This window comes from Callithrix jacchus, chromosome 12 (assembly GCF_049354715.1).
Source record: "Callithrix jacchus isolate 240 chromosome 12, calJac240_pri, whole genome shotgun sequence".
NCBI lineage: Eukaryota > Metazoa > Chordata > Mammalia > Primates > Cebidae > Callithrix > Callithrix jacchus.
The window spans coordinates 69,718,744-69,731,721 of NC_133513.1; the positions used below are offsets into that span (position 1 = coordinate 69,718,744).

A 12,978-nucleotide genomic window follows, 5' to 3' on the forward strand; every position below is an offset into this window, starting at 1 on the left:
AGGAAACTGAGATTGCAAAAGCTGAAGTTATTTACCCAGGGCCTTAGAGTAGTTATTCTAAATACTTATCCTGGCTTTTTGTCATGCTCTTTAGTATCACAAGACAAGTGCTTATCATTTATTTTTAATAGACCCAGAATTTAGAGAGTCTGAATCTGCCTTGAAATCAATCACTTCAACTGCACCCACCCCTTATTTTTCACTTACGACATTAGAGTATTTATTAAATATCCTGTGTGTTCAGTGCCAAGGGGAAAGCAGAGACATGGTCCTTACCCTTAAAGAACTCATAATCATATATGTTCATAGAAACATATGACCTTATTTATGACAGGACATAATTATGGGAAACATTTTGTCAATTTCATTTGAATTCTGTATGAAATAAAAGTTATTTCTCTTTTAGACCACAACTTTTTCATTTTTAAATGAGACATTTGAAGTATGCACTCTAAAAGCTAAATCATTTCAGCAAGACTGCTTATCTTTTTTTTTTTTTTTGAGACTGAGTTTTGCTCTTCTTGCCCAGGCTAGAGTGAAATGGTGCAATCTCGGCTCACTGTAACCTCTGCCTCCTGGGTTCAAGTGACTCTCCTGCCTCAGGCCTCCTGAGTAGCTGGGATTACAGGCATATGCCACCACACCTGGCTAGTTTTGTATTTTTAATAGAAATGAGGTTTCTCCATGTTGGTCAGGCTAGTCTTGAACTCCCAACCTCAGGTGATCTGGCTGCCTCAGCCTCCCAAAGTGCTGGGATTACAGGCATGAGCCACCACTCCCAGCCAAGACTGCTTACCTAAACAATCAAATTTAGCCACATCAAGATGGGGCTGTCACTTTTAAGGGTATTATTCATTGAATGGACCATATCTTCATCTTTGGTCATTGAACTAACTGGCTAAACATCATTCATGTATTTTGTTTTTGTCTGCTATGTCCATGGGACTATAATTTAAGGAATGTGAATAGAGCAGCACAAACCAAATGCTTCTCCCCAAAAACACTATGATGCATGTCATGGGAAATGGCCTCAGCCAGTCCTGGGAGGCAGTAAAATGTGAAGAGCATGGAAGTTGGGTTAACAAACATTCATTTATCAGATATTTATAAATAATTATTAAGTCCTTACTAAATGCCAAGCACTACTGGATACTCAGAGTCAATATAGTGGTGAATAAGAGAGAAAGAGATCCCTGCTTCTATAGAGCTTATGCTCTAGTGAAGTAAAGAGGTCATGAACAATAGAAAATCTACATAGTAATAAGCACTATGCAGAGAAAAAAAAGTTTGATGATAAAGCATAGATTGGAGTATCAGGAAAGGCTTCCAGGGGACAGGGGACAGGGAGTGACTTAGATGCTGTCATTCAAATGACAAGAAGGAAGCAAATGAAGAAGACTTGTGGGAATAGCGGGGAAGATTATCTGGGCAGAAGGAACATGATGGGCAGCGCCCATAAGGGAGGAGGCATGGCTTGGAAACAGAACTCACGCTGGTGTGTCTGGGGTCTTCAGGAGAAGAATAGGGCAAAGATGAGGTCAGAGAGGCAGGCAGGGGCCAGACAATGTCATACTTTGTAGGCAGGGTGAGGAGTTTGGGTTTAATTTCAAAGGCAAGAGAAGCCATTGTAGGGTTTTCAGTAGGGAAGTCACATGATGTAATTTACATTAAAAAAAATCATCCTGGATTCTGTGAGAAGAGTCAATTGTAGGGAGGAGGAAGGGAAGCAACGAGGTAAATTAGGACACAATGGCAGTACTGCATGTGAGAGACAGTGGCCACTAAAAGGAGATGGGGCTGGCACATGGACAGATATGGCTACTTGACTCACTGGCTGGGGGAGCTGATCAAATCAGCCTTTTAAGTATGAATTTTCTTACCTATGAAAAGGGTATAATAATGTTCTCTTGGAAATTTGTTCTGGGCATTAAATGTGATAATCCCCAGCACATACTAAGTACACAGCGACATTCTAGAAAATGAAAGGATAGTGTGCTAGTAACCTGGATCAGTATCAGCAAGCTCTGGCCCATCCAGTCCATTACCTGTTTTTGCTGATACATTTTATTGGAACAGAGCCATGCTTGTTTGTTAGATCTGCTTCCACACTGCAATAGCAAAGTTGAGTAGTTGCAACAGAAACTATAACAGCCTGCAAAGCCTAAAATATTTACAGCCTGGCCCTTTAAATTAAAAGTTTACTGATCCCTGATTTAGATTGTAATGAAGAGTAGAAGGTAGAAAGAATGTAAGAGATATGAGATGTATCTTTACAAGGAGGAGGCAGACAATTCAGAGGAACATTAGTAGTGTGTCATGCACTATATTTTTTAAGTGCTCTGCAAAAGAAAAGGCCCCAGCTGTAAAGACATGATTAATAAAAGGAAGCATTTGAAATAAACTTCAAATGTCATCATCACACAAATCAACCAATAGTATGTAACATTTATATAGTGCCCTTATATTTCCATTATGTTCATCAATAATTTTAGTGTAAGAGAAGACAAGTAATGGAAAACAGCTAGCAATAAATTGCAAGAATCATAAATAAAATACAGAGTTCATCCATGCAGTCAATAAATATAAATTTGGCACAAAATTTATACTAGGTCCAGTGCTAGGTGCTGGGATGCACAATGGTAGACATGACAGCCACAGTCCTTGCTTTCATGAAAATTGAGTTTAATGTTTCCTTTTGGGGAAGGACTGTCCCCAGCTTCATGTAAGTACCTTTGTGTAAATGAAGAAATACCCTCTCCTCCTTCCTCAAGATACTTTATCTCCATCTGTAAGAAACATTCCACAAAAGATTAATTTTTCTAGAGCTTTGATTGGCATCTGCCAACAATTTTAATATAAATGTTCAACTCTACTGTAATTATGATGTAAATGGCTCTGGGGCATGACACCTATTGGAGTACAGAAACATGTTTAACTCTATGCAGAAGCATGAAATGTATGTGCCCACAACAGAAAGGGATGATAATATGGAAAGAAGGTACTGCCTGAGCTGAAGATTATGAAGACTGTTTCTCTAGGCATCAATTTTTACTAAGTTGATGATCCCTAATTATGGTTTTATTAGTAGCCTGCGGGTATCTGGAATAATTTTATATGCCATTTTAAAACTTTCAATGTGAAATTTAAGCAAGCAATATATTATACTTGAAAGAGTGGACAAGGGGAAGATTGTAGTAAAATGAAATGATCAATTATAGGATGTTCAAGTAACAAAAAATTTTGGGGTCTCTCAGAGCAAAGCCGGTTTGCATAGTTTTGGGGAGTTGTGTTGGTATGTTTCTATTTTTATTAAATTTAATTTCTTTATTTACTTTCTAGTTTAAACAGAAAAATCCAGATTTGAAGTTCAAAGCTTTATATCACATAAGTAGTATATGATTAGAATTCCTAGGGGAGAAGTCCCATATGGGGCCATTAGAAACAGTTCTATAAAACACAAAGGCTAAAACAGGCAATTCCATTGGCACTGGAATCAAAGCATGCATGGAGTAGGTCAAGCACCTTCATGATTTTTTTCCCTTTGTTCAGAAACAAAATGAAAAGATGTATGAATTGAGAGAGCCTAATTCTGGTTTAGAATCAGAATGGAGGAGCGTAAAGGGTGAAACAAGAAAGAACTAAGAGTAATATGTGGGAAGAAATAAAAATAATTTTTTATTTTGAGACAGGGTCTCGCTGTTGCCCAGGCAGGAGTGCAGTGGTGCAATTGCAGTTCACTGCAGCCTCCACCTCCTGGGCTCAAGCTATCCTCCTGCGTCAGCCTCAGAAATAGCTGGGACCACAGGCATGTACCGTCATGCCTGGCTCACTTTTAATTTTTTTTTTTTTTTTTTTTTTTTTTTGTAGAGATGATGTTTTGCCCAGGCTGGCCTCAAACTCTTAGGCAAGTGATCCACCTGCCTCAGCCTCCCAAAATGCTTGGATTACAGGTATGATATACGGCACCTGGCCAGATGAAAATATTTTAATTATAAGTCTGGTCCTCTTCATTCTCCCAAATTCTATTCTGAAGGTTTTTATTCCTCTTCCCCTGTGTCCTAGATGCCATGCCAATGAACAAAATAAAGTTCCTCTTTACTTTTCTTTCCTAAACACCCTCAACCAGAACTAACATAGTTCAATTCACTGGGAATTCAGGCAGAGATAACAAAGTTTGCTTTTCCTTATTAATAAGTGGCTAAAAGTTACCAGTTTATTTTCCATCACTAATTAGTTTTGCTTTACATTAACTTTATATGTGTATTTTTAAGGAATGATATTACATATTGTCATTGCTTTAAATGTTTTTGAAATCCCAGACCAAAGTGAATGAAAAGAAGTGATGAAAAGTTCTGATCAAAACGTGGAGATAAAGTAGAATGAATCATACTGATTATTTTGTGTTCTGTAAATCTATTGTGAAGTTTCTTATCCTATTTCATAAACTACTTTGGGCCTGGAGTTTTAAAATCAACAATTAGTTATCTCAAATATGTTGAGTCATAAAATGTTTGTCATTTTACAGAATATATCAGATAATCTCTATTTCCTTTCAAATGTTTAAAAAAAAAACCTCAAAGGATTAAGAAATGGAAATAGACACTAAAATAAGTCACTTAACCATATCCTACATGGGATTGCAACACTAACTCGATAAATAAACACTATACTCTCATTCCACTTGACCTTGATAAAAAGATTGCTAAGTCATGATCTTTAATGAGTGTTTAGAAGTATGAGTTTCTACCCAGTTGAGACCATTCTTGAGGGGAAAGGCCAAAAGCCACAGGAGAGAAAACATTTTGGTTCAACTTTGTGCTTGGTGAGCTGTTTTCCCTCACAAATTCACAAATTAAGGGACATATTTCTACATACTATCATACTCCCATGGCTTGTGGTAAGCAAATATATATCTCTTCTACTTGAGAAATGTTTTCTATTACTTCTTTTGTGAAAGAAGCACACATTCATTAAACATCCTCTCTTGAACTTTAAACAAAATTTCTCATAGGCGAAAACTTTCTGTATTAACTCGTTTCCTTGTTTCTTGGAGATTTCATAGAACCTACGTAAGAAACCAGCTTTTTGCTCTTGCGAACGGTCAGGTAAAGAAATTCTGCTGTTTAAACATAATTGTTAGTGTCTAATTATAGTAAAAACTACTTTGGAAGGAACAGTGTCTCATGGTAGCTGTGAAGAAATGTCATAAATTCAGAAGCTGAGTGAGTGGGAGAGAGGAAAGTTCATACAGTCCCCTTTCTACTGATGGTTCTTGATGACATTAGGTGGCTTAAGGACAGGGGATTAAATAATATTGGATCACGTAATATGTGACTGCCTTTTCTGCTTCTCTTTCCCTCCTGATAATGTCAAGGAGAGAGTTTGCATCCAGTTCTGGTTTTCCTGTCCCTTTAGAGCTTTCTAAGTTTTCTTTTTGACAGAGAGGGCTTCAGACAGAATATAGAATAAAACAAGAAAGGAATAATATAATAATACTTTGTTTTAATCCTGTGTGTTCAGTGCACATGAAAGTGATTTTTCCAAAGATACTAAAAGAAAGTTTCTTTTAAAGATAAGTGTGTTTAGAACTTCCAGATGACCGAATACATGGAGGTGTCTGGAGAGTGGTACCTCAGGGAGGGCACGGAAGCTTTCATGCCCCTTCCCCTGTACCTTGCCCCATGCATCTCTACATCTGTATTCTTTGTGATATCCTTTATAAGAAAATAGTAAATGTAAGGTACTATGTCATTCTTTATGGTACCAAGTAAAGTGAGAGTCCTGTTGTCCATGGTCAGCCAACCTGGGACTGTCAGGGAAGTCCTGACCATTTATTTACTATGGGAAACATGATTAGAGTTTGACCAAATTTGTTCAAATTGGGGGAAATGTAACTGAAACACCAGTGGCTTGTGTATCGCACCATTTGAGGGACCAGATCATATGACCACAGTGTCATCATGAGGAACAGACCAGAATCTCCAGCTTCAAGCAGTGGATGCCTAGGAAGGAAGATCTATGACCACAGACAGAAATCTGGTGGCTCTAATTGGCCAGTCCCGGTCTATGTGACCCTGACTCAGTGGCTGTATTTCCCTGTACCTCAGCTTCCCTTTAACAAAATTGGATAAAGGGTAAAATATGTGTTTAGATAAAAAGTAAATTAATGTAAATAAAAACATTAAGTAACAAAGGTGATGCAAGAATGTGATGAACTACAGGGTCCTTGGCTCATGCCTATAATTCCTAGTACTTTGGGAGGCCTAGGTGAGAGGATTGCTTGAGTGCAGGAGTTTGAGACCAGCTTGGGCAACATAGTGAGTCTCTGTCTTTTTTTTTTTTTAAGGAAGAGGCCAGTTTTATTTAAACACAAAACATGCACATAAGCTGTCTACTCAGTTTCTTCGCTGCACAGCCTGGCATTGGAGTTGGTGACTTTGATGGCCAGCTGGGCAGCTCTTTCCACGATGGCTTTGCGGTTCTTGGAGGAAACATTGTGAGCGATCTCAGTGCAGTAAGATTTGTTACACATCAGCAGCACTTCCAGCTCCTTGAAGTTGTGGACCAGGAACTTCCGGAAGCCACTGGGCAGCATGTACTTTGTTTTCTTATTGCTCCCATAACCAATGTTAGTCATTAAGATCTGGCCCTTGAACCTTCTACGAACCCTGTTGTCAATACCTCTAGGTTTCCGCCAGTTATGCTTAATTTTGACATATCGGTCTGACTGGTGCGGAATGAACTTCTTGGTTCTCTTTTTGACGGTCTTGGGTTTCACAAGGGCTCTAAGGGCGGCCATGATGCCAAGGAGGAGATCGCTGCTATCTCCATAGGCAGTGCCATGGAAGAGAGCGAGTCTCTGTCTTTATGAAAAATCAAAAAATTACCTGAGTGGGGTGTCATGTTGCTGTTAGTCCTAGCTACTCAGGAGATTGAGGGAGCTATGATTGTACCACTGCACTTCAGTGACCAAAAAAAAAAAAAAAAAAAAAGGAAAAGGACAAATGCTATAAAGTGACTGAGTTTGGAACCCACTGTTACAGTTCTCTAAATAGAGATTAATTCGCCTTCCACCAGACTTCATCTTAAACAAACAAACAAAAAACCACTTCCTTTTCTTCTTTCTCTCTCCCTTCTTCCTTTCTACCCTCTATCATTTAACAAAATGGATTCCTAGTATATATAATATGCCTGACATATTAGGCACTGCAAACTCAGAAATGCAAAGATCAGTAAAGGTATTATCATCTTTCTTCTCAACCTGCTCAGTCTCACTGGAAAGACAGATGTGCAAACAATTATTCTATAGTTAGAAATGTAACATGTATAGCTGAGCATGGTGGCGCATGCCTGTGATCCCAGCTACCTGGGAGGCTGAGGCAGGAGAATTGCTTGAACCTGGGAGGCAGAAGTTGTGGTGAGCTGAGATCACACCATTGCACTACAGCCTGGACAACAAGAGTGAAACTCTCAAGAAGGAAGGAAGGAAGGAAGAAAGGGAGGGAGGGAGGGAAAGAAAGAAAGAAGGAAAAAAAAGAAAGAAATGAGGGAGGGAAGGAAGGAAGGAAGGAAGGAAAGAAGGAAGGAAGGAAGAAGGAAGGAAGGAAGGAAGGAAGGAAGGAAGGAAGGAAGGAAGGAAGGAAGGAAGAAATGTGACATGTACGCAAGGTGTATAGTAGCCTAGAGGAGGAACAAGCATTTGGGAAGCAAGGGGAGATGTCAGATTTCAACCTTGAGAATCAGTTCGATGAAATACAGTCCAAGTTCATAACTATACCCTTAATTTATTCAGCAAACTTCTACTGAGCCAGATGCTGCATTAGGTCATGGTGATTTGGACATGAAAAAGATACAGTCAAAGCATCAAGAAACTCATGATTTAAGTGGGATATAAGCAAGGAAAGAAATGGTTATATAGGTCTATAACCCTTACCTGAAACCCCTGAAGGCAAATATGTTCACAATTCTGAATGCTTAGTATAGTGATTTGGCATATGCACTATATATCACATAATAGTAGTAAAAGGGCCTGGGGAAGTCCCTCATAGTTAAGACATAGAACTAGTCATACTAAATGGAATAAAGAGTATAAATACCCTTATGTCAATTCTGTTTAGGTGTTTAGTTTTTGTAATTGTTTAGATTTCTGAATTGCAGAAAGTGTTTGGGAACATATTCAAAATTGTTAAGAGTTATGCTGCAGAGTATTTTGGCAGAACAAAGAAAGGGCAACAAACTATGCTGTAATAGAAAAAGAGTCATGGAAGGCCTCCCTGAAGATGTATTTTCTGAGCGGAGTCTTGATGGATGAATAGGAATTAACCAGGCAGAGAAGATGGGTGAAGCAGAGAACTGGAGGATGGGGAGAAAGGTTTTCTTGAGAGAAAGGTTTTCTAGGCAGAAGAAATGGCTTGTAGAAAGACAATGGCCTTGGTGTTTGGGGGGAAACTGCAAGTAATTCAGAATGGCTGTGCTTGTGGGTTGCCAAAGTAGATGGAGAAGGGGATGGAGATGGAAATGCTGATGGAGAGCAACTGAGATCTAGTGGAAGAAGTGGACAAGGACCCATGCTGAGTTAACCTTTATTGTGAAAGATAGAATGAGATACTAAGTAATATTTTAACATTGTATAATCATATTAACAGATTTGAAATTTTAGACAAACCATAAGATTGGATAGAGCTGATATACTACACAAAATTAAGAGGATATTGAAGTTGTTCAGGTAAGAAATGGTGAGAAAATGCAAGTTGGCATGGTTTGGCACATAGTAATTGCTCAATAAATCATAGCCCTTAGAGGATCAAAGGCAGGGATGTGGTGGAGATAAAGAAGAAGGGACATTCAAGGACTCAGTATTTGATTGGGTTGGGAGGTAGGAGGCAGTCTCCTCCCCTGACTTCAAGGTCTTGGTTGCTTGGTGGAGCTAAGACAGAGCATTGGTAGAGCACATGATTCTGTTGTCCTGGGCAGCAGAAAAGAAGAAATGTTTTCCATTTTGGATGAAATGAAATTGGGTTTGGGATTCAGGGAAATTGTCTTAGATGGATTTGGGAGTCATTATGTTATAGCTAAGCCTTAATGTGAATAAGATCATAAAGAGAGAAATAAGGCAGACTAAAGTTAAAGTCCCAGAAGATGTTTAAAGAGGAGATAACAGCCCTATCAAGTGCTCTTGAAAAAAATCTAGATAAGGGTCTAGAAAAGACTTTCATGGCTGTAGCAAAGAGGAGATCAACTATAATCTGAAAAGAGAAGTTTCAGTAGCTGAGGAAGGGCAGAGTCCTGATGATTATTAATAAAGGAGTGTGCAAGTGAGAACATAGGGACCCCAGTGTCAACTACTGTCCCTTTAAGGTACTTGGCTGTGAAAAGAGAAACAGAGAAGAGACAAACTTAGAGACAAATGTAGACTGCACGGGAAGATTTTTGGTTTAGTTTTTAAAGGTAGGAGCGATGTTGCCAGACTGTCAGTTACTTCTTGCCGTTAGCTTTTCAGCTGTGTTGCAGCCTGCCTCTGGAGGAGGGGAAGTGTCTTTGATGCTCCTGAACACAAGCATTTCTCAGAAACAGATGGCCAGATAAACAGACTGGCTAGGAATAGCTCTGCAGGGAAGTACCCCTTTCTGGGCTTCGCTCCCAGGTGCTGCTCCTTATGCTAACTTCCTGTAGAGTTGTTTTTGTTTTTGTTTTTGTTTTTTTTCCTCTCCCTCTATTGTCTACCTGGCTGGCTGCTTGCCTCTTAAGATGGCTCTTGTGACTGTATCAGTGCCAGGGAGTTGGCTTGTAAAAATACCTGTCTGTGTCTGTGGAGGCTTTACCAAGGTGATGTGCCTCCCAAGCCACCAACACCTGGCCCCTGTAGTGTGAATTGTCTGTCTCACACATTCAATTTGGCAACCAATTTTTATGAGTGCCTGAAGGGATAGACAAGTAGGCTAGGCACAGTGAGAGATAAAAGAAAACAGGACCTTTGCCCCAACGGACCTTAAAATCCAAGGCATAGGATAGTCTTGTAAATAAGGACGATAGTGGTTCTTAACTTTCTGGGGACACCCAAATCCTTTTGAAAAGTTGATGAAAATCATATGCTTTCTCCCTATGAAATAGCACACAGAATTTAACATACAATTTCAAGGGGTTTATGAACTTGCTAATTCGGAAGTCGCTTATAAATCTCATGTGATGAATGCCTAAAGAGTTATTGTTGCCCTAGTAGCGTGTGACCTTGGCTAAATAATGCTTCTGAGATTGTTTCCAGATTATGCTGCCTGTCTTGTAAGGGTTTTCTGAAGACTAAATGAGACAACATGAATAAAGTGCTTAGCACAGGTTCCAACACAGAGCTAATGCCCGATAAATGTTATTCCAGTTTTCTGTGTGTTACGGAGAAAATGAGCAAGGTGTTAGATGGGAGTTACAGCTAACTTGCTGTAGTGTTCTCTGGCAATGAAATCATTCCTGTATTTAGCTGTTACTTGTGGCAAACGTATGTTTCTCATACTTTAGTCATTCCCTGCCTACCTTTTGAAATTTTGCTTATCCCAGTCCCACCTGGACAATTACTCTTTTAAAATATTTTTTAAACATACACACTTGCTTAGGAAAGAACTTCTGGATCTCTACCTTAGATAGAAAAACCGCTTTCACTTGCCTTAAATGGAAAATAACAGTATCAATAAACAGTGAAACTAAACAATGAAAATGAAACAATGTTATAAATTCCAGTTAGATACCAGTGCTTACCTAGGGCTTTGAGCCTGGGGCCTGCTCTGTGATAAAAAGGGAGTTTACTGTTTGAGAGAGAATACTTTCTCCTTGTATGCAGAAGAACTGAAAGAGAATCCGAAAAGAAATACATTTCTTACTGTGTGATTCATAGTCATTTAACGCCCTGGCCCTGCTAGCATCTTCCCTGGCTCCAAGTGAGATGTCCTCCCTTTGGGAGACATTAAGTGAGGGCAATCGCTCCCCTCGCCCCACGCCAAGCCAACTAGAATAGTAAATTCTGTGGGGGCAGCGGCCTGATATCCACCTATCCTGCCGGCCTTGTCCAGGACAGGAGTGCAGCAAAACTCTTGTCATAAGAGCTCCTAGAAACAAGGACACTCAGAGGTCCTGCTCCCCATTCTGTTGCTGGATCAGGCTCAGTGCCTTCGTCACACCCCGGGCAGCTCCGGAGTTTCATGTTTTAATTGGGCATGTAGCTGAAGCAATCTGAGGGCTGCCGGAACCTCGGTGGGGTGGAAAGGAGTCTGTCTGTGGGCATTGCTTAGAAGCTATCTGCCCAGCAAACACTGCTTTTACATAGATCGTACCCTACAGATTAATAATAATAATAATGCAAAACCCAAATTGCCTAATTTTATTGCCTGATTTTATTCCCTTAAGCCCTAATAAGCACCAGTAAATCGTAGAATGTTATTTTATTATTATTAACTATTATCATTATGGAGATGGCTAATGAAACTCTATTCAGCAGCCCGGAGGAAAGGGGACTCGCCCTCCCTTTCTTCCTGGAACTGCCTCTGATGCCCCCAGTCACCCTGAGGCCACCCGCCTCTTACTCTGGCCCCCTGGCCCACTGGGTGTGATCTCAGGGAGGTGGGAGCAGCGCAGCCTCGGCCTCCGGCCCAGCCGCATCTCTACCTGGGCCGGGCCCGCCCCCCGCTCACCGGCCCGCGCTGGCACCTGGCGGTCGTCGCGGACACAGCAGGAGGAGGAGGAGGCGCCGCGCGGGGCGGGCGTCGCGGGGCCGCGCTTGGCGTTCCTGAGCCGCGGCCGAACTTTTTCCCAAGAAGTCCCAAGTCTGGGGGACGGAGGAGCGGGACGGGGAGGAGAGACCGGAGTTCCTGGAAGGAGCAGCAGCAGCAGCCCCACAACATGGCCTCCTCTGCCTCCTCCTCTCCCGCAGGCGCCGAGGACTCCGCTCCTGCGCAGGTGAGCACGGCGCCGCCCCCCTACCTGTGGCTGCCTTCACCCAGGGGCACTCGGGGACCTGGCAGGCGGGAGGCCCGGGCGGGGTTAGAGGCAGTAGCCCTGGAGACTGCCTGGAGTCCTGCCCTCCTGGGGTGCCAGGCGGCGCCGCGAGGCTCAGGGAAGGCGAACGGAGGGGACCTGGTTCCTGCTGTTCGTGGGGGTCCGGTTGCGCTCGGAGCGCGGGGCTGAAGTTGCGGCCCGGGACACAGGCGCGAGCTGGAACTCGGTCCCAGTGCTGGAGCATCCCCAGGAGAGAGAGGGGACCGAGGACTTGGGGCATCTGCTTGGAAACATTCGTCTAGAAAAAAAAGCGGGGCCCGGGCTCAGGACGCCCTCACCTGGGTCTCCCGTCTTGGGGCTTCCTTGTTCCTGGCTTGCACCTCCAACCCCTTGCCAGGCTGAACCCTTCCTAAGGACACGACCTAAGCAGGCTGCAGAGGCTGCATGTTTGGCAGGGAGGAAATCACCTGGTTCTGAAATCACCTGGTTCTCAAAGTTACCTTCAGAGTTAGGCTTTTTTTCCTCCTTTTTCTTTTTTGAAAAGTGAGTCTATTTAACTCTGTTAAAGAATAGAATATACTTTATAGATTGAGACAGAAAAGTACAGAGTAGGGTGGCGATCGTGACAGTGCCCGGGGGTGGCTTTGGTGGGTTTACCTTCTCCCGGATCTCCGAGAGCCTTGTAAAGGCACGCAAGCAAAAACACGAAGTGGAAATCGGGTGCCTGACGAGCAAAACCGCAGCATCAAGATGATCTCCTTCTTCCCACCCCACACCCCCCAGCAGATTGCCACCTTTAAGCCCGGAGGCATTTAATAGCAATTTTGGAGCTGCCACTGCGTGTATAATGTGGGATAATTGGTTTAAAACACTCGCTTATGTTTGCATGTGCATAGAATGGCTAGGGCAGGGTTCTTGAGAAACAATAGTTGTCCCGGGAAGGGGGTTGGGGAGACAAATGAGAGGGTGAGGAGGGAGACTTACCTTTCGCATACCTTT

At 42.0% G+C, this 12,978-nt stretch overlaps 1 protein-coding gene and 1 pseudogene across 2 annotated transcripts; both read right to left on the reverse strand.

The window, feature by feature from the left end:
- Positions 1 to 2,679: 2,679 nt before the first annotated feature.
- Positions 2,680 to 12,390, reverse strand: LOC144578694 (uncharacterized). Of its 2 annotated transcripts, XM_078345926.1 has the most exons (3): positions 11,692 to 12,390; positions 10,747 to 10,833; positions 2,680 to 2,786 (listed from the first exon to the last, which is right to left on the reverse strand). In XM_078345926.1, exons 1-3 carry the CDS (start codon positions 12,257 to 12,259, stop codon positions 2,767 to 2,769), a joined length of 675 nt encoding a protein of 224 aa, XP_078202052.1. In that variant the 5' UTR covers positions 12,260 to 12,390; the 3' UTR covers positions 2,680 to 2,766. The 2 variants fall into 2 exon arrangements, with proteins under 2 accessions (XP_078202052.1, XP_078202053.1); XM_078345927.1 differs by lacking the exon at positions 2,680 to 2,786 and having other exon boundaries at positions 10,746 to 10,833; positions 11,676 to 12,390.
- Positions 6,359 to 6,914, reverse strand: LOC103796729 (large ribosomal subunit protein eL32 pseudogene; annotated as a pseudogene).
- Positions 12,391 to 12,978: the final 588 nt, after the last annotated feature.

Excerpts from the sequence above, each read along its gene's own strand:
- LOC144578694 (XM_078345926.1), bottom strand. The coding sequence starts at position 12,259 with ATGCCCCAAGTCCTCGGTCCCCTCTCTCTCCTGGGGATGCTCCAGCAC. Across the intron at positions 10,834-11,691 it reads GTGTCCGCGACGACCGCCAG|TTCTTCTGCATACAAGGAGA; the intron begins GTGCCAGCGCGG and ends ATTCTCTTTCAG. Across the intron at positions 2,787-10,746 it reads CCCCAGGCTCAAAGCCCTAG|ATGGAGATAAAGTATCTTGA; the intron begins GTAAGCACTGGT and ends TGTTTCTTACAG.